Source organism: Malaclemys terrapin, chromosome 1 (assembly GCF_027887155.1).
Source record: "Malaclemys terrapin pileata isolate rMalTer1 chromosome 1, rMalTer1.hap1, whole genome shotgun sequence".
Classification (NCBI taxonomy): domain Eukaryota; kingdom Metazoa; phylum Chordata; order Testudines; family Emydidae; genus Malaclemys; species Malaclemys terrapin.
Window position 1 is genome coordinate 147,061,454 of NC_071505.1, and position 22,166 is coordinate 147,083,619.

The 22,166-nt window shown below is 41.1% G+C and overlaps 1 protein-coding gene across 7 annotated transcripts in view; it reads right to left on the bottom strand.

Moving 5' to 3' along the window:
* Positions 1 to 22,166, bottom strand: part of STXBP5L (syntaxin binding protein 5L) — a 410,492-nt gene that overhangs the window by 15,392 nt on the left and 372,934 nt on the right. For 5 of the 7 annotated variants that reach the window (XM_054042916.1, XM_054042898.1, XM_054042907.1 and 2 more), the window contains 3 exons: positions 19,085 to 19,255; positions 7,785 to 7,886; positions 996 to 1,235 (listed from right to left, as the gene is read on the bottom strand). In XM_054042916.1, the coding sequence (XP_053898891.1) occupies positions 996 to 1,235; positions 7,785 to 7,886; positions 19,085 to 19,255 (513 nt within the window). The remainder of the gene's footprint in view (positions 1 to 995; positions 1,236 to 7,784; positions 7,887 to 19,084; positions 19,256 to 22,166) is intronic. The other 2 variants (XM_054042932.1, XM_054042924.1) reach the window with 1 other exon arrangement.

The following is a 22,166-nucleotide window of genomic DNA, read 5'->3' on the forward strand; positions in this document are numbered from 1 at the left end:
TCTCATGGTATGTCCTCATCAGTATCCATAACTGCACTCAATTGACCATCCTCTGTGTCAGTAATCTTGTAATTGTAATCAGCATCGTAACTTGGTGGGAAACAAGGGCCTAGTTCATTCTGCACTTACTTTTACACAAAGCTGAGTTTTTGTCCTGAAAGCTAGACCTCTCCTCTGGGTGAGACCTGTCTGAGGGGGTCAGTGCACAGGACTAGAACGCAGGAACTCCTGAGATCTAATCCTGGCTTTATCATTGGCTCTCTCTTAACACTGACCAAGTCGCTTATTGTCTGTGCCTGTTGCCTCATCTGCAGAAGTGGGAGCAGCTCCCTATGTCACAGGGAAGGAATAATCATTAAGATTTATGAAGACCTTTAGATATGAAAATAGCTATTTGGGCCGAGTACTATGAATACATCTAAAGATACCTTCTACTGGAATTTAGTGACATTTCTGTTGCCACATGATCCATCAAATTCTTGACACGTTCAAGGGAATCCCAAATACACTTTCCCAGGAGGAACTTATCTATTTTTCTAGTCTGAAAAAAAAGTCTCCTGTTTCCAGTCCTTACAAGGAATGTGTGCACCTCTATGTAAGATCTAATCTTTGTGATTAATAAAACAGACTGTCCTATGTCTCTAAATTACAGCTATCACTGCTACAATCACCTCTTTTATCAGAGGGGTAGCCGTGTTAGTCTGAATCTGTAAAAAGCAACAGAGGGTCCTGTGGCACCTTCAGACTTGCATCTGACGAAGTGAGGTTTTTACCCACGGAAGCTTATGCTCCCAATACTTCTGTTAGTCTTAAAGATGCCACAGGACCCTCAATCACCTCTTTGTATCTCTGTGCACTCAGTGTAATGAACCACCGGGGGTTAATATTCACTACATGAGAGATTTTGGTCAGAGAAACCAGATAAAAGCAGATATTTATACCCTCTCCTACTACCAAGACAGACAAAGAACAGGAAAGCAGACAAAAACTCTTACCACTTGGAGACACCATGACCGGTTCTGTCTGCCTTAATTCCTCAGTAGCAGGCAGATTAAGGGAGATGATTAAGACCATACCAAGGCCTGTTCCAACCCACAGACAGGGGGAGACCGTAGAGTCATTCTTCCGTGAAAAGGTCTCCATAAAGTACAAAGCTGTAATTGCTTCCTTGGACTCCTTGTCGATGCTGGAGACACTGGAGCTTCGGGAACGGCTGAAGGTGTTTTCCCGGTTTTCTGTATGAATAAGGTAAATACAATCAAGCAGACATGAGCTGGCAGAGCTACAGCACAGACCCAAACGTATCTGAAAACCAAATGCAAACACACTGTTGTACATGGACATCACGGACTCGTTACAGACTCGATGAACGTTTTGATACTTGCATAGTCTTAACTTCCTGCCGATGCATAAACAACAGTGAGAATGCTGTCAGACCTCTCCAGACAAATCAGGCTGTTAGAAATAGCTGCTTATTACAGAGATCTGCATAGGCTAACCAGAATTTGCTCCAGTCATGGCACAAGGGATGTCTCCTAGACTCATACGTTACATTATTTAAAACTAAATTATCTACCTTATTACAGGACATGAAGTGAGGGCTCAGTGCCAGCATCACATCCTGTTGCGCATGCCCTTTGCCTTGCACCAAACGCTGCTACAGCTACATTCAGAGTAACCCTCCTTAGTCTGTGATGTTCTTGGCAGCTGGCTGCTGAGAGGAGACACTGACCCTTGAACTGGCCCCTCTTCCAGGCAATGTGCAGGGGAAAGGAATATCATTTAAACCTTCTCACCCCCAAATCACCTCCCACTTCCCATACAATGGAGTGAGACAGTTGCTCTGCCCCTCAACCGACTCCACACCATGGGATTGGACCATACACATTTTTTGTGTATGGTTTCGCAGGGAACTGTGACCGCCAGTTAGAAATAGACACACACACTCTCCCCTCACCAAACTCACTGGGAGTCTCCCAATCCTTCTTGGAGAGAAACAGCATCGAGCTTGGTTGGGTGTTGAAGGCACTAATTTGGGTTATGCTCACTCAGCCTTGTCTATCATCAGAATAAACTGCTCAGCATAGCCTTGCTATGGGTTCACAGGGTGGGAGCAGAGGGGAGGGAGTTGGGGCTGAGAAGGGACTGGACAGTGAAGGATCCGGGAGTGGCATTAGGACACGGGAGCATGGGGTGGCTGCAGCAGGAGGAAGGGGGGTTCATTTTGGGCCCTTTTTCATTTCCTGGCACACAAGGTAGGCAGCTGAGTCTCCCTGACCGTGTAGTCTGCATTGAGTATCACTGCTGCTGATCCCTTTCATCTCTAATGCCTTCACTGTGCTTCCTGGACTAGAAGAAATCAGGGACCCAGGCTAGTCTTTGCAAGACAGGCTTGGGTCAACTCTGCAATCCATCTACACCGAGTCAGGCAGAGCCAGAGGCAGGCTACAACACAACGCTGAAAGTTACAGGTGCTTTTCTGCAACACAAAAGGCTAGAGGCTGAGAGACTTTGGAACAAACGTTTGGAGCTCATGGGCCGGAGACTTCTCTAAGCGCCTCAGAGTACGTTCAGATACTCACTTGAGTCTAGTTGCTGAGATAACGGGGCAGCTATGGATGCCTTCATCAGGTCTATCTATGCGTGGAATGGGGGCCATCCCTGTGGCATATACAGTCCAATGCCCCCTTCCCAAGCCCTTGTTGAGAAGCAAGTTTAATCCTTCTTCATCCCCAGAAGAGGATGACGTCTCCTCAAAGGAGAAAGCTCAGGAACCAGCAGGAATGATTAGGGAGTAGAATGCTTCCTGGTGTTGGTGAACACTTGAACCTGGATAAGAACCTTCCCCATCATTCAGTCTAAAGCCTGAGCTAAGCTTCACACCACATTTACAGTTCCTGCTCTCCTGAGGAAGTGGTAGTTTAGGGATCCCATTCCCACAGGCAACATCTGCTGTGACATTAAACTCCCTGCCCCCGTGACGCTGCAGAAGTGGCAGAAATTAGCCAGTTGCCAGCACCCACCTGGGAATTACTGGGCAGATGCACATCAAAGTATTGCTATGCAGATCAACGTTTGGAGCTGAGCGGGTCAGTTTATATTTAAGTCGGAGCTGCAGTTTGCAGAGCTTCTACACTGAGTGAGGCTGTTGCCTTGCCAAACGTGAGCTCCACAGCACTGCAGGATTTTAGTCCCCCTCACACTGAAGAGAAATTTATGCCTGTTTCAGTTTCCAAGTTCCACATGTTCCCCAGCCAGGGAGTTCACATTCACCTCTCAGTGCAGGTGTTAGTGCTGCTGCCTGGCCCTGGTTCAACACTACTGCAGAGACCTGCATAAAAGCAGGGGGCGGCTTATCTGTGAGGATATATGGACCGAATACCTTATGAATGAATGTGCTCCATAGCTTCACAGACCTTGCAGCACTCTAGCCATGGAGCTTTGGAGGCAGTACATCAGCACTGCAGTTGCTGACCAAAGAGGGTTAGTGAAGAGGCTTTGCAGGTGTCCCAGACCCCACAACACAAGGCGGCCCATGACCCCTAGCCCTGTTTTCCCGATATGGTGCACAGGCTGTATGTATTTTTCCCTTTAGTAGTTGGTATTAATGACAAGAGCATGTAAAAGCAAACATATTGGTGTTCAAGCTGTGAAAGGTGCTGAAGGGACAAATATGTCTGCTCAGTCTGTGTAGGCGACATGCAGAGTGTTTAAAATATGTGATGTGCCATTTGCATGTGTCACAGGACTTTTTCCTTCCTTTAAATAAGAATAAATGTTCTTTGCTGTTGTGCAGTACAATTAACTAATGCCTTTTAGCAGAACTGACATTAACAGGTATAATTTTTGGGATCCCTTTGGGAACATGTCGTGCTGTTTTCCATTAAATACAATATTCAGATTGAATTTCAAAAGCTCAGCATGACACCTCTCTCAAACTTTGGAGTCATGAAAGATTTCTGAACTGAAACATGTAACTTAGGAAAGATCCGAGGCCCTCTGTGACCTTCCCAGCCTGCTTTAAAACAAAGTCAAAACCCCACCCCTTCCTGGAATTTAGCTTTATTAACTATCTGATAATGTTCAGTTTAGGCCTCTCCTCAAATGTGCTGCTCCCTCAGGGGTCTCACACACTGTAGATCCGTTCTTTCTCTCTCTCTCTTCAGAGAGCCACTCTCTTTTATATGAGTGAGGTATAAAAGCAGCAGGATCAATGACTGCTAACAGGGAGGTGTGTTTCATGCATTAGCAGGAGTGTTGTAAGCAAGACATGAGCAGTAATTCTTCCAATCTACTCAACACTGATAGGGCCTGAAATGGAATCATGTGCCCAGTTCTGGGCACCACACTTCGGGAAAGATTTGGACAAATTGGAAAAAGTCCAGAGAAAAGCAACAAAAAATGATTAAAGGTCTAGAAAATATGACCTACGAGGTAAGATTGAAAAAATTGGGTTTATTGAGTCTGGCGAAGAGAAGACTGAGGGGGGGACATGATAACAATCTAAAAGGTTGTTATAAAGAGGAGGGTGATAAAGTGATCTCCTTAACCACAAATGCCAGGTCAAGAAACAGTGAGCTTAAACTGTAGCAATCAAGATTTAGGTTGGACATTAGGAAAAACTTCCTGTCAGGGTGGGTGAGCACTGGAACATGTCACCTAGAGAGGATGAGGAATCTCCGTCACTGGAGGTTTTTAAGAGCAGGTTGGACAAACACCTGTCAGGGATGGTCTAGATAATACTTAATCCTACCATGAGTGCAGGGGACTGGACTAGATGACCTGTCAAGGTCCCTTCCAGTCCTACACTTCTATGATTTCTATGCAAACACTGCCAGCCTGTTAGAGCCAATGCTTAGGCATGCACCCTGGTTTTCTCTCTCCTGGACAACCTAACTCCCAAAGCCCCTGCAGTGACCAGAGGACTTGCTCTCTGCAACATCTCATTCTGCATGGTCATGAATCCCTGGATACACCCTGGAAACCAGGATAGACTGAAAGTTTACCCAGGCTCCCTGCATTTCAATGAGGCAGGATAACACAAGCAAGCTGCCCCCTCTCATAGGGGAATTATTGCCTTTGGGTAGGCCCTGGAGTCCTTGTAGTCATAGGGGACCTGTATGGAATCTAATTCCTTAAGGCACTCAAGTCATATCAAGCCCTCTTACATCAAAGTCTGGGTGTACCATGAGTCAACCTGGCAGGCCACCATTCCTAGAAACCTGCATGGATACAAAATTTGTATCCGCATCCAAGCCACGATCCACAAACATGATCTACAGCTATAAAGTGGATATCCACAGATTTGCAGGGCTCTAACAATTCGCCCTTCCATTTCTATGGGTCCATTTATTACCCACTGGGAGAGCCAGACTCCTGGCCTCTACTAGACCTCATCTCTCTATCGTCAGTACATCCATGAGGAACAATGTTTTTGTATATACCACTGTTCCTTACATAATACTTAGGGCTGGAGGCTTCCTCCTAGATTCCTGGTGATTGTTCTTTTTGGCTGTGGGTTCAGTGAGTCCATATGTCTTCCCAAAATTACAGTGCAATATGTAACACAATTTTCTTATGTTTTCCTTTTCCTAATAAGCAAAACACATAAGTCCCCCCATCAGTCCCCTCTGTGTCTGGCCAACCTTCTCTTTTCATTGCCCACCATTGAGTCCCTAAGTCTTTCAATTTTCTTCCTAAGAGCTGCTCTATGAACTGTGCTATGGAACTGAGCTGAAACGGGGGCAGCATGGCCTTTCTCACATGTAGGCACTTAATAGATATATATTTTTTACCCCTTGTACCTCTACTGTGAAAAAGGAGCCTCAGGGTCACCATCCGGTTTCATGATAGACAGAGAAGGGCTGATGCTCACCGGCAGTCCAGATGGTGGCCATGGGTTAATCAGTCTGTGGAACATCAGCTCCCAAAGTTGTTGCTGCCGTTCTTGTTGGACTCCTTCACAAATTGCCACATGGCCTGCAACAGCTGTTGTTTGGGGGCAGTCTGGGCCTGTTGCCACTTCTGCCCTCATGTTCTTCAGTTCAAGTTTGCTTCTCTCCCCGCCCCCATGCCTCTTGTGCAGAATATGTCAAAAATATCTCACCCTGAGTGAGCAGCCTGCCCTAAAACAAAGTCCACATGCTGAGTAGCGTCACACTCACCACCCTCCTTGGGTTTGACAAAAAAACAACAAAACCTTCAGCTCCAACCATCTCCACAGGCGTGGCTGCCCCAGGGCTCCTCCCTCCAAACTGCTCTGCCCACACCTTCACTTCTCTGTGCAGCGAGCATTCCCATCTTCCATACACAGGGGACAGTTAACAAGCTACCTGCACCACCAAGTTAGAAGAACTCACTTAACATTTCCCAGCAGCATCAGAATCTGCCACCAGGTGGGAATGTTTCAGTCAAACAGTGCCAGCCTGTTCTACAATCCTCCACACAGTTAATGTTATCTCCCACCTCCCCACTTCTTTCTATGGATGTAGTTGCTATTAATGTAAAATACAGCTCAGCAACAAAGATGACAGGCCATACTGTGTTTATTCTATATTATATTGCTCTGTTCTCAAATATCTTCATTGTATGGACCACTTCTTAATAGAGATTGTTCCGTGGATTCCTCTCCTCCCACTGATGATCATGAGGGCCACTGCCCCTCCCATCTGTGAACACAGAACAGCTCCTTGGCAACTAAAGTAACAGATTACCTGGGACAGTTCCCTTAAGAAATGAATGTATTCACAGTTCTCTTTAATGAGTTTAATTTTGTTTTTCTGTCTCTATTTTACTCTTAATTTCACGTCTCCTCCACTCTGTTCTGTTCCTCTTTTGAGGGCAAATGTTCCTCTGCTACTCCGTCCCCTTATCCTGTTCTCTTCCTGCACACAGTACCCTGTCGTGTGTCCTCTCTCCCCCAAACATGCTTTTCTGCCACTAAATTTCCTTGTGTCCTGAACTCACGGCCTGACAATCAGGCCCCCTCCAGCCATTTCTCCAATAGACATAAACCCCCGCTGCCTCATTTTCTTCTCCCCTGAGCAGTCTCCTCTTGCTGGTGCCTGGCAGCTCCAGACCTTGGTGGTGGCTCCTGTTTCCTCTTCTCCTAGTAGATGGAGCTATGCTTGCTCTTCCTCCTTGCTTCCAGCTGATTTTATAGGTCGCCAGGCTCTTCCTCAATACCTGTAGAAGCAGTTGGAAGCCTGGGAGAGGCCGCCACCACTACATGAAAAGCCAAATCTCCACAGACCACTTAGCAAGTGCTTCATGAACCACAGGTTGGTATGGTATGCTGTATGGTACCTGTTTATCCATTAGATTGCAAGCAACTGTTGACAGGGGCTTTCTCATTTGAAGCTTACCTCCTGCATGGCAGCATTATAGTGTGTACATTGATTGTGCCATCTAAATGACTAATCATAAATTCTGAGCTTCAGCGAAGGAAGTAATAAGCCAATCGGGCTACCTCTGCCCACCTAAAAATAACTCTCCTGTCTCCTCAATGTTCTGCCCTATATATGGATTGGGTTATTCAGACATGGCTTGACCTACATGAATCAATTGCTGTTTTATAACATTATAACATTACTTCTACTGTTCTAATTTTTAGCAATAGTTAGTTTGTGGCGAAACATTTCTGACAAATAAAATCAGCGTCTTATATCTGACTTCACCTGAACGTGGAACCTCTAACCGTTGCCCATCTCACTGCAACAGAAAAATACAGGATACTTCAACTAACATGTTAAGATAAAAATGAAGGTGGTGTTATCAAGCCTTACCTTTGTCCATCCATGTGTAAGCGGCATAGTGACGCTCGTCGTGTGAGAATGTACTGACTCCATGTAATTGCTGAAGCATTGCCCGTCTGGAAATGTAACCTACTGCCACAAAAATGCATGCATTGCAAAAGGACAAGAACAATTGAGCCAACCATCATCATGACATTTATATGAAAGCAGCCCCGAGCAGTTACAGTCCTAGGGCAGTTTTCTTGCCTGACACAGTGGTCCCACTGCAGTGAGCTGGTGACTTTAAAAGAAAGTTTGAGTTATATTTTTTGGAATATTAAAAAGGCAATTCAAATGAAACATTTCCCATGCTTTAATTTACAGAAATAAAACCCAAACTTGCAACCTTTATGGAGCAGTCTTAAAATGAATAATGGTTTCTATTTTCTTTGGCTTCATGAAAATAACACCACAGTTTCCTCACTTCCCCATGCAGTCTTAAAAAACACAAGAATGATAATGAAAATGTGTATGCTGCTGACTTATGCACCTAAAGGGAAATATTCTCCTTTCTGTTCTCATTAACTTCTGCAAGGGCTTTGAAAGAGGAATATACCCCTATAAATCATCTCTTCCATGGAGGTGTCATGATTATGTCAAAATAATGGAATAAACACTAATGAGGAAGCATAAAATCCTTCATTTTTATAGTCAGGAATTGTGAAAGCAAAAGTATTACTTGTTATGAAGAATGAGAGAAAAATACCAGTGACTAAGATGAACCTTTGCACTGTAACGTATACATTCACCATCAGAGAGCCTTCCAATCAATACACTTTGTGTTCATTTATAGATGTTTGTAGTGTGCAGTTTTAAATTAGTGAATCGAGTGTATACCATAGATCTGCTTATAAAGTCTGTCAAAGAATAAAGCCAATATTCGGTATAAAAAATCAGGATATTTTGGAAGCAAAGTTACAGAGTTGAAAATAATTTTTAGGCTCCTCATGTAGGCACTTCTGTAAATTCCAAGCACCAAACATCTGATTTCATGGAAGCCAATGCAAATATTCAAATGTTTTTCCTGAGTATTACTAGTTCGTTTGTAGTAATACAAAACTCTGATAGTCAATATAAACAAACAGTCCTAAAATTAATCTTTAAACATTACTTCACATATGTTATCATCACACAGACAGAGACTGAATCAAATAATTGATGGCAATGCTTCAGCAACACAGAGGAGCAAAAGGATAGGAACTGACACCACAGGGTATTGAAACACTTAAGAATGCTGCACATAAATCTGGATAAAGAAACATCTCTAAACACATTTTACTGGTGCCACGCTAAAGCTACATTGCATGTTAAAGCAATTCACTAGAAAGCAGCAAGAGTTGTTTTAAGCACAAACAAGTACCACTGGAAAATTAACTGGGAATTTATAGTGAGTGCCCTCCTATGAATAGACTCAGACAATTTCCTTACTTCAGACTTTCAGTTGTATTGGTAAGTATGTGAACACATTACTGGTGGAGTATCTCCTAAATCAGAGCAATTTTATTCACTAATGTAGGGCCAAATCTTGTGAGGTGGTCACCAGGCCCTCACAGACTAACTGTTCAGTAGTTTGTACAGAGATTCTGCACCTTATTTGCCACCAGGTTACACAAGTTGAATGCTTGTGTAACTCTACTGAAATCATTAGAGTTTATGGAAATAAAACTGGTGTGACATGATGGAGAATCAGGCCTTCTCAGAAGATACAGACTGAAGGCAGAACATTTGTATCTTTAGCATGATATCACCTGTGTGTGGGTAGGGTCAGGCCTGGGTTTTGGTTCAGTCTATTTTAAAAATAACCAGGAACTGGGAAAGCAAAAATCCCACTTGATATGAAGACAGACAGAGCTAAACATTTTCTCTGCATGAGCTACGTTCTCCATCAGAAATCCTCACGTATTTAATTTGCAAAGATGCCCACGTTCTACTGTATGAATCACTTGCCTCTACTTACACAATTGAAGTGTTTTCACATTCAAATTACTATGAATTTGAGTTGAATTTGGATTTCAAAAACTCCCAGTGTGTGGGCTGTTGAGATCTGGGCCCATCTTTAATTCAAAGATATCAAACTCTTTAGAGCTTATATAAGAGACTGAAACTGCTTATCAGAGTCCTAAAATATCCTTGTTCTGAAGCACTTTCTATTTATGCATGATGCAATTTATATGTCAGGAATGATTTGTGGTAAGTTCTCCACGTAAAACTGCTTCAGGGCAAGGAGAATATAAAGGGTGCTTCAGAAAACAAAGTTCCCTGTTCCTTTATAGGGGAATCAAAATATCTCATTTTGTTTCTTGAAGCATGCAACCTAGAGCATTTTAAAATTCAATTTTGGCTCTGCTGGGTTCCCTACCTGCATATTTGTTTGTTACTAACTATTTTAGGTATGTAACTTTGAAATGTTTTGCATTTTAAAAACATTTGGAATGGCTATACTTGCATAACATTATCATAAAAAATGCAAACACTTCTAAATAGATTCTCCCCAGCTGTGTGCTTATTGCTAGAACACTGTGCAGATACCAAATTTCTATCCACATCCAATCCGCGATCCGCATATATGGTCTGCGGATATCCACATCCGTGGATGCAGATAGCTGCAGATATAAAGCAGATATCTGCAGATTTGCAGGGTTCTACATATTGCTCCACAAGCCAGGCTAACCAGAGCTGTAGAGACACTGAGGATCCTCGAACTGTATGTTTCACAAATTACTTCAGATATTGGAAAACAATTTCTGCCTTGTATAATTAATTGCTAGCAAGTGAAACAATTACAAAATAAATGGCATCCACAGAACTCCCGCTCAGCTGCTGCCTAGCTCTGTAGGTGCCCAAACTCACTCAACACCTACATTTTTGCCTCTGAGGACATGCACTGCTGCCTCCCTCTAGGTCAGGGGTCGGCAACCTTTCAGCAGTGCTGTGCCGAGTCTTCATTTATTCACTCTCATTTAAAGTTTCGCGTGCCAGTCATACATTTTAAGGTTTTTAGAAGGTCTCTTTGTCTAAGTCTATAATATATAACTAAACTATTGTTCTATGTAAAGTAAATAAGGTTTTTAAAATGTTTAAGAAGCTTCATTTAAAATTAAATTAAAATGCAGAGCCCCCCGGACCGGTGGCCAAGACCTGGGCAGTGTGAGTGGCACTGAAAATCAGCTTGCGTGCTGCCTTTGGCACGCGTGCCATAGGTTGCCTACCCCTGCTCTAGGTGTTCAGATGCCCACCTCTCACCTAATCCCCAGAGCAATCCACAGACCGGTGGAAGACAGGCAGAGGAATGCTGTTCTCATCCATGGGACCCAATCTGGTAGGTGTTCTCAGAGGTTGCCTACTGGATCACGTGCCATTCATAATCTGCCAGAAGGACTGGTACTACAATATTTGTACATTAACAGAGAGCCTAATATCTCAGTTGATGCAAACTCCTACAAATTGGAGACTCCTGTTTCAAGAAGATTGCCCCATGTCGCGTGCTTCCAAAATGCTAACTAAAACACAACAGAATTAAGCTCAAATTGAAAAGGAAACACCAGCATTTTTTGCGGTTGTGAGTGGTTTCACAAATACGTTTATGGGCAGAAATTGGTCAAGATGGAGACAGCCCTAAACTTTTGGAAGCCATATAACAGACACCATGACCCAAAGCAACTGCAGGAAATTATCATGGAATTTCAAAATATTTGTTAAATGTAAAATACAGGGCATGTAAGGAGCTTCTTATAATGGTCATGCTATCAGGAGTGCCTATAAATAACGAAAGGAGGAGATGCAGATAGGGTGACCAGACAGCAAATGTGAAAAATCGGAACAGAGGTGGGAGGGGGGTAATAGGAGCCTATATAAGAAAAAGACCCAAAAATTGGGACTGTCTGTATAAAATCGGGACATCTGGTCACCCTAGATGCAGAAGGAGTTTGGAGCATATCTGATTCAAATACTAGCTATTTCCAAAAGAAAATCTGATAAATTCAGACAAGAAACACAAAGTAACTCAAACTTACAAAAACTTGAGTAAGTCTAGATTGATGGCCAAAATAAGTTTTTATCCTTAAAAACTTTTTATTGGGCCTATAGAAATGAAAATTCATTGTCCCTGCTTGTGGTTTCCAGATGAGTTAATTACACAATTCATAAATGGTTCATTTTGGCAACTCTCACTGATGTGTCAGTTCAAGTATACCATGTCAAAGCCTTAAGATGTAAAATTAAAAGGATTATCACAAATAGCACATAAGCAGAGGCAGATTAAAGCAATCTCTATTTAGCACTGTTGGGGAAGTAAACACCTCACAATGCCTTATTACAATAATCTGTTGAGAGAGTTAGAGGTAGAAGGAAAAAAATCTTAGTATTAACATCTAACAAGCCTTTTCAGCCAAAGACAAGTAATCCTGAAGTAGTAAAAAAACACCACACAGCAGAAAACTAGAGCAGAAGAAATACTACAACAAGAATGCCACTTATTCCACTGCAAGTGGGAGAAAATGTAAGATTTCAAATACAAAGTGGCTGGCAACCGGCCAAAGTAACAGGTATACCATCTGCCCCCACGGTCTTGTCATAAACACACAAAGATTAGGAGGAACAGAAGACAGCTACACAAAACCAAGGAGGCATGTCATTTTCTGAAGTTACCCAGAATGCTACTGACAGTACATTGATGCTGATAGAGTTAACAGTCCTACAGTCAGACAATGGCAGCTCCACCCCATTAGCTAACAGCCCTCTCTAGACAGAACCTTTCAGAGAACAAGAAGTGGCTGTGTGATCAGAAAGTCATGAAGGTTTAAAGACAGTAGTTATTGACAAATCTCCAAAGGCATTTCTTAGAGTTGCTTCTAGTCTATTACAGAGGAGACACAGAGAGCTCGCCCATGGCAACCTTACTTTTGTTCTTTAATGTCAGTGTTTTCCTTAATCTAAAGTAAAAAAAAATTGAGACTGAAAGTGCATGTTGTCTTTCATGTACAGAAACAGCACACACACTTGACCCAGTTCATCCCCACAGAGACCAATATTCAGGTTCAGATCTCCCCTCTTCCAAATGGACTGGGATGGCTCTGCAGTACTGTCCCTCAGACTCTGTGAAGGATTCTCTGTACCCTCTGGGATCTGTGCAGGGGAAGGACTCAAGGTAGGCCAGGTGGGAATGCACATCATCTCCACAGAAGATATGTGAAAAGGTGAATACAACCCCAACCTATACTGACTTTTTTTTGTGAGCACTCTCGAGTTCCCACGAGTTGCTGCAATCAAAGCGTGGCGATAGCTGGAACTCAGCAGTGGAGCAGGGCTAGAGACTCTCTGGGCGGGTGGCTCTGGCCTGCCGGAAGATCTACCAAGTTTGCGGCAAACCACATTTTGCTTTATGCAACAATGAAACAATATGAAAACATTTCTTTACAAAGTGTCCCATCTTGCTGCTTTTCATAAGGGGAAGGGAGAATCTGTGTCCTTGGATTTTTATATAGCTGTTGGTATTTAAAGGCAAACTGCTAGGTCAAATTTGGACACAAATTTAGATTTTATCAAAATAAGCTTTTATAAAAATTAGATCAATAGCAACATTTTCTGATGCTTGTGTAACTTCAAAAACAATGTTTAAAAAACAACAAATGTTCTCTTTTAGTGTTTTCATCCCAGACAATGCCTGAAACTCACTAGTCTAGTTTCAATGTCCAATCAGAGAAATGAAAAAGGTGTCTACACCCATAAATGATGAAACAACATCAACAGTATAAGTTGTGAAATGTGCATTAGGTTTTAAAAATTCTGTAATTTTCAATAATCCTAGGTGTCATTTATAACATGAGAAAGGATGTTTGGTTTTATTTAAAATACATGATTTTTAAATTCAAAGAGTCTCAGTAACTGTTAAAAGGATTGAATTAGAAAATTAAGTGCAGCAATGGAATTTGGCTTTGCTATACCAATAGTTTCTGATACAGTGCAAATAAGTAATAGTTTAATTAACACAAGCAGGAAACAGGGTTATCAAAAGTGTGTGAGAGCATGATTATTCAGAATTAATAATAGGCTATTAACAGCCTGCAAGATTCTCCTCATACTTGTCTTGTTAGAACCAGGTATCAAAGGTTCAACTAGCAAGTTTATTGTTGCAGCTATGAAAATATCACATTTCTGAAAACTGATAAGTCAAAAGGTACATTGGAAAAACTTGTCAAATTTTAACTGAGAAATTTTAATGTCATGAAGGGTGTATCAGAAATACTGTATCAGATGTCCAGTAACAAATATTGACAAGGATTATCATCATTACAAAACTATCAGATCTATTCATTATTATTTTGGAAAAACAGGCTCTGAAGCTGAAATACTAACCATAAGCAATATTTGAAAAGGCATCCGCTTTTGACTCTATTCTGAGCCAAAAGAGGCTTTAAAAAAACTCTACTTATGTCTGAAAAGAGTTTTATTTTAAAGTTTTCAAACCAGTTCTTTTTAGTTAGACAAGAAGGCAAGGGAGAGAGATTTTAATGCAATAATTATAAAGATCAAGTCATAGTCACCATTGCTCTGTCACTACAAGATATTTTAATTTTGAGTTGTGTTTTTTTAAAGAATCTGTAAAAGCCTACAATTCTTTATGAAACTGAAGAGTTTGAAACAGCTAGAGGAATAAGAAAGAACAACTTTCTTCCCTCTCTCACATGCCAGGCTACTTAACAGGGAGGTTCATGAAAAATGTTTTTCTAGATAAGGAATCCCTTACCCCACGCCAGTTCTTCTTAAATAAAGAGGCAAGTGTTAGCAAGATATTTTCAAAGTGCTAGCTGGGGGAAAAAATACACTCCTACATACGTTCACATGAAAAACATGAAAGAAACTGCTGGAAATATACAGACTATTTTTTCATTGTGTTAAAAGGTCAGATCATGGTTATTATTGTAATGTAATGTGGGAAGAACTGGTTGATTTATTGTTTTAACATATTTCGTGTGGTTAGTCACAGAACTTGATTATCTTTTTCATCAAATCAATGATCATATGGGAGAAACAGCAGGAACTGGAAGGAGAAATTAAAACAACAGATACTATTAGTGCAGTAGGGGTTTCCTTAAAGCACCAAATTACATATAAGTAAGAATCACCCAACTTTACCATGGTAGTATATTTATTACTTCTGAAAATTGCTTAAGTTATTTAGATAGTCATCTGTAAGGACCCACTGATGTTCTACTAAAGCTAATGATACTGGAATAAATAAAATACTACCAAATGTCTCCATTCTGATTTGGAAATACCACAGGCTAGATTCACAAAAGGATGTAGGTGCCTAAATGTCACTTTAGGCACCTAAATCCCAGAATCAGGTCGCGGTGAGATTCACAAAATCCCCATTCAGCTACCGCCGAGCCCTGGTACCTAAACTCGCTTGGTGCCTACATTTTTGAAGTAGAAGTTCCCTAAGTTTCTGCCTCTGAGCATGTGGACTCATACTTGGAGGTTGGCTGCCTAAGCTCCAGTGTGATTCACACGCTGGGTGAAGACAGGCGCTCCTCAGGATAACTCATCTACAGGGCCTGATCTGGTAGGTATGCTCAGACTTTACCTAGTGGATAGGGTCCCTACAGGCAGCAGCCTGGAGTTAGTTCTCCAAGAGGGGCAGGGCTTAGCACACATCCCTCAGCTTAGCACATCCTATGGGCTATCTTAGGGAGAAAGTTGCCTATCATGCTGGCTTTTGTGAATCCCATTCTAATGTGCCCATCTCTCCCTACTCATTGTATGGGGAGCCTGAGTGCCTAACCCAGGCTTTGTAAATCTCACTGATTTTCTAGGCACCTAAAAGTTTGGCATGGTAATGCTCAGTGTCGCAGCGCCTAGGTTCCTCTGTGAATCTAGCCCATTTCTCTTTTTGTGAAGTATCAAGTGAACAAAATCTATATTTTATTCGTGTGTGCTCACCTCTTCAGAGCACAGGCAGTCAATTCCTCCAAATTACATGTGCTGTTTATTGTGGCATAAATTCCTAAATAGTGGATGAAAGATTGACATCCAGTTGTGAAAATCTTAGCAAAGCTTTTTAATGGCATGGCCAAAGGGAGCCTCTATTTTGATCAATGTCTGAAATGTAATGAGCTCATCTGGACAGAAAATGTATTCTCAGCATTTTCTTTGCAAAGTCTTTTTTTTTTTTAAGCTACGACCCTCACAGGGCTCACATCACTTTTGGCAGTAGTATTTAATACAAAACACTACTGAGATGAATAAAAATATGCCAAAACAATGTCTGTGGAAGAATTCTTACATGCCAGTCATTTGATGCAGATCAATTACTAAACTGAAACTCAGAAGAGCTAACACAGTAGCAATCTGTTAAATGTTTAACCTAGTTAAATGGAAATAACATCCTAGATTTATTTCAAAATAAGGATTCTTATAAAAAAAATTACATCCCATTATTAATATGAGAATGTAAAGTACAAGAAGGCTGTTCTTTTTTAGTGTATATATACTCTAGCTTGTACGCATGTGTGTGTGTGTGTGTATATATATATACATATATAAACACACATCATATTACATATTAATAGACTATACCCTGACCAACTATTCTGCTGTTAACTGTGACAGAAAATAGGTTGTTAAAGTCAATTCAGTGACATTAGTGAGAGGTGCAGTACCATTTCACTGACATCACTGATACCTTTAAGTATTCTTTTGCTGACATTCAGGAAAGCTAGACTACCCTTTCAGTGACAAGAGAAAGCTAAATCATTACCTGTGGAAAGTTTTAAAACTTTTACCATCTCTGCAAAGTGCTTTGAGATCTACAGATAAAAAGTGCTACCTATGAACTCCATATTAATTAATTATTATAATATATATTATATTATTATAATATTAATTATTATTAGCCATAACTAACCTGAAGAGAACACCCAGGTTAATTCATGAGTGAAGTCTGCTGTTATTCATAAGCCATTTACAATGACTTCATTAGAGCTCTCTAAGGCTATCTTGGTACTGTACTCACTCCTGAACTATCTATTAGTCTGTATTTACATTTGAGCTTATAAAGGGTATATTCTTTGAACGAGTTATTTCCTTTGACAGGGAACTGGAAGATCACACTTTTTCTATGTGCTGTGGAGAGACTGTAGTGTGATTTCATGGGGTTTTTTAGAGATCAGGATTTCTGGGTTCCCCCTTCAGTGACTCTACATCACATTACATTTTTCTCTAAATGTAGTTCCTTGGGAAGTGATCAGTGTTGCCCCTTAAATCAGCTGGATGGAGTTCCTCGAGAAGAATGCAGCGTGCTTTCTCTGCACAGTGTGCTACGTCCACCAACTTGCCTCCCGCCAGCCCATGAGTTTGGGACTTGCACTCTAATCCCTAGCAGGTCACCATCTTGGGATAATGGTTCATGGGATAATTTAATGGGATAATGACATGATTCATGAGTTCATTTCCATACTGTCAGCTTCAGTAGATCCTACAGTGATCTCTTCTGTCTTGCTGTGGTGTGATCTCAAACAGTCATGGAGAAAAGGATCAGCAGTGATTCCTCTATTTGATCACATCCTAATTAATAAACTCTGAAGATCTAGCTATCAGAAATATTAATGAAGGGGGCTCTGATGTTCTATCCATTTCCTGTATGTAGAGGGATCTTTTTACATCTGGGAACAAAGGTATTTTCTACAGTTTGTATTTAAAAGGTGCATCAACAGGCTCTATGGGTGAGATCATCACTCTCGCACTGTCCCCCCTACAACGGGTGAAAGGACTGGGGCTGGGTAAAGGGGCTCTAAGAGCTCTCATTCTGACTCTGGGAGAATTATCCTGGTGCAGGCATTGCTGAACACAGGCAAAAGGCCATCTTCCAATGATCTCCTTGCAAGCCATGGTGTGGCGGGCATACTGGAGGTGATGCTGGAGGCAGAAGGGGCATGTCGCTGGTGGGACTGCAGCACTGCAGAGACCAGGGAGTGCTATGGCCCAGAGGGTAGCCCTGGGAAGTGTCGTTACTTAAGCAGATTGGAAATTGTGTGGCAGCCTCACTTAAGTTAAAAATTGAATTTGTAATAAGTGAAATATTAAAATGAATAAGACTAAAGTAGAAGAGCCCCTGTACTGTTTATTTTGCTATTACATTTTTTTCAGTTGCTGACTGCCAAAGCATTTTGTACGGACAACACATTGTTGCATTGTACAAGCTGTGGAGGGTGTGGGGGAAGTTGCAGGCTTGGTGGGTGAGGGATAATTGGGAGTGACAGCATCTCACAAAGCACAGGAGGTGTTTTGAGGTTATGGGAAAAACACATTAGCTGGATGCTTCTGTTAAAATGATGGGCACCGAAATAGTTAGCAATGCTGACATTTAAATGGGCATATTTGAAGTTTCGCACTTAACCCACTGACATGAATGGGACAGTTTACACTCCTCAGAACTGTGATTTGAATGTGTCTGAACACTCAGGTAGACAACACTGCATGGCTTATACTTAGTTCAAAATTTGGAGGCTGTATTCACAAACATAAGTGCTCAAAACAAATTATTTTAAACGAAGTTTTGATTCTGAACCACAATTCTCCAGCAAGGGGTAAATCCCATGGCCAGGGAATTGCAGAATTTACAGCCCTTAATTATATTTAATACCAAAGAATAATACAATGAGTGAGCAAAGGTTAAACTCTCAGTCTTATAAATATAGTTCTCATTTTTCAGACTATTACTCGTGAATAAACAGGGATCAGAATATACCTCTACCCCAAAATAACGCGACCCGATATAACACAAATTCGGATAGAACGCGGTAAAGCAGTGCTCCGGGGGGGCAGGGCTGCGCACTCCGGCAGATCAAAGCAAGTTCGATATAATGCAGTTTCACCTATAACGTGGTAAGATTTTTGGGCTCCCGAAGACAGCGTTATATCGGGGTAGAGGTGTATTCTAAGCTTTTGAGGTCACTGGCTGTCAGAATTACTGTACATAAATTCTGATGAACAATCATTTTTCTGGAGCAAAGCTTCCAGGCTCAAAAAGAAGATGGAAGGACTGTGAGAGTTTCAGGAAGTTTGGTATACCGCATCTCTAGGTAGCACAAAAGTCAGCAGCAGGCTGGCTGGTTAGTAACAACACTAAAACACAAGGATCATTCTAATTCTAAACAATTAAATGAAGACAGCAGTTTAGAGAAGTAACTAGGACAGGGATCATGCTAAATAGCGTGTAACCAGTTTGCTTTCACATCTTGTGGAAAAGTGAAACTAACACACACCTAATGGAAACGCTCATTGGCACTCACCTTCTGTTGTGACTGGAAGGGAAATCTCCATGCAAGCCGCAGACTGTGCTTTTCTAAATGGGGGCCTCCCAGGCCCTCGGCGATTTGATTTTGTAACATCTGCGCTAGAGAGCCGTTTTCCAGAGCTGCAAGTTTGGGAGGTTGGGCTTGTACAGTGCCCGTTTACATGATCTGCAAAAAGAACGACAAGGTCCAAGGTAAAGAGGCAGCTTCCAATATTCAGAATGCAAGGGAGGTAAATGGTGATACTTGAGAACAATTTAAGATGAAACTTCCCACAGAACTGCATATTTGTTCTGTAAGTACAGTATAGATTTGTGGGAACGACTTACCATTTCCTTAGCAGTGTAAATGTTTTATAAATATAAAGAGGTGTGTACAACTGAAGCCTTCTGGGCTGAGTCTTCCCTCACATCAGTTCACAATGGTGTAACTCCACTGACTTCACTGATAGGCAAGAGGAAAATCTGACCCACTGTTTCTAGATGGGATGTTACTGTACATGCTAGTTATACATATTGGAGACCCTGGGTTCCTACGTCTTCTCTTGACCTACATATATAGACACTTAAGTTATGGGCGGTAATGCTTAAGGTCAGCTTTTGTATTGCATCTTATAAGCATATACAGCATGATTTTGAAAACCATCCTTCCTTTTTTCCTCCCATAAAAATGTAAGTGTAACTAATTATGGGTGGAGTTTACTGTAAGAGCAAATTATTGCAGATAGACATCTAACTGCCAGATATGCAGATGCAATGTAGCATATGCCTAAATGTCATTCTTTGGGGACATTAAAAAACAGGCCATAGTATCTCTGAGTGTTGTATTATATTCTCTTTATACTCCATTCTATTTATATTACATGTATTCATTTTATTGGTGGACTACAGCATATATCATTTTAAGGTAACATACTCTTTCCCTAACTTACACATGAAAGTCTATCTAATAAGAATAGGAGATCAATTGCTGAATGCAATTTTTCTCCTGCAATGTAAGGATCTGAATTCAAATACACAATCTTGAAAGTATTGTGATGGAGGTACTTAAGTGCAAAAGAATGCTGACCATTTTAAAATAAAAATAGAACTGGCAATTCCTGTAGCTGAATCTTACAGTGGAGCACTAGAGCTGAATGAATAATTCACAACGAATAACTGATTTGTGAAATCCCACCTTTGTTCCCTATTTGTGAATAAGCAAATCACAACATTTTTAAATTGACATGTTATTTAAAACCAGTCTTGATTTTTTTTTTGTTTTTTGGTGGTGAATGATTCTTGGTCTGCAGATCATTCAGATATATTGTTTGCAATTTGCACTGTAACTTATGTAAACAATAAACACAACAAAAATGTAGAACTATGCAAATATGCATGATATTTGTCATTCACAACAATACCAATATGTATCATGCCCATATAAGTAGCTTTCCCAGACCTGAAGAAGAACTCTGTATAAACTGGGAAGCTTGTTTCTTTCACCAACAGAAATTGGTTCAATAAAAGATATTACCTCACCCACCTTGTCTCCCATATATGTAACAGAACTGGACCATCTGCCTTTATTTAGATCTTAGATTATTTATATCTTTATAATCAGATCATGCAAAACCATGCTCTGAAGTATCCCTAGCCTGTATTTGCCAGATGCTAGGAATGGGCTGTTGTCATAAACATACAGCTAAGGGGAGCATAAAATCCCTCCTGAGCAGCTGTACTGAATCTTTACCTGTAAGGGGTTAAGAAGCTCAAATAACCTGGTTGGCACCTGACGAAAAGGACCAATAAGGAAAGAAGATACTTTCAAATCTGGAGGGGGGGGGAGTTGTTGGTGCTCTCTTTGTTGTTCCCTCTCTGGACAGAGAGAGAGAGAGACCAGGCAGGAAAAAACATCTCCTGAAAACATACCTGAAATGAACCATCTAAGGTTACAAAAATTGTAAGTAAGGGCAAGGAAATGCGTTAGATTATCTTTTGTTTTAGCTTGTGAATTTTCCCTATGCTAAGAGGGAGTTTTATTCCTGTTTTTTGTAACTTTGAAGCTGAGCCTAGAGGGGAATCCTCTGTGTTTTAAATCTTTTTATTACCCTGTAAAATTACCTTCCATCCTGATTTTTGCAGGTGTGATTCTTTTACTTTTTCTTTAAATAAAGTTCTTTCTTTAAGAACCTGATTGATTTTCAGTGTCCTAGAGACAAAGAGTCTGGTCGGTACTCACATTATTCTCAAGCCTCCCCAGGAAAGGGGGTTAAGGGGCTTGGGGGAATATTTTGGGGAACTAGGGACTCCAAGTGACCCCTTTCCTGAATTTTTGTCTAAATCACTTGGCGGTGGCAGCAATACCATCCAAGGACAAAGAAAGGATTTATGCCTGGGGGAAGTTTTTAACCTAAGCTGGTAGAAATAAGCTTAGGGGGTCTTTCATGTGGGTCCCCACATCTGTACCCCAGAGTTCAGAGTGGGAAGGGAAACCTGACAGCTGCAGGGGATGGATCAGTTGATGATTACATGTTCTGTTCATTCCCTCTGAAGCACCTGGCATTGGCCACTGTCAGAAGAAAGGATACTGGGATAGATGGACCCTTGATCTGACCCAGAATGGCTGTTCTTATCTCAAAATTTTGTATAAAAACCTCACATTCCATTACTTCTCTCAGTACCAAAGTTTCACAATATCTAAGAAAATGATAAATTTTAAAATACCAAGATAAGGTTATTTCAATATTACACAAACATACTAATTTAAAAAAACACTATAAAGGTTGCAGAGTCAAGCACTCAAAAGTTAGGAAATGCCAGAATTAAGATTGTCTGTGCCACCTCAATTCAGCCCCCTAACATACAGCTTTTAATTAACATATATTAATTGTCACAAACAATTTTCCCCAAAGGACTCCTGCCTCACTCAGTGCACAGGCTGTACCATGTTCATTTAGTAAACAAACTATTCAATATTTTGTTTTCTCCTCATTGTTCAGTGTGTGGCCCCAGGTCTTATTTACTGCATACTATTCAAACCCTCATCTGAAGACAGAATTATTAATATCCTCATAGGCTTTTCTGTATGCTCAACATTA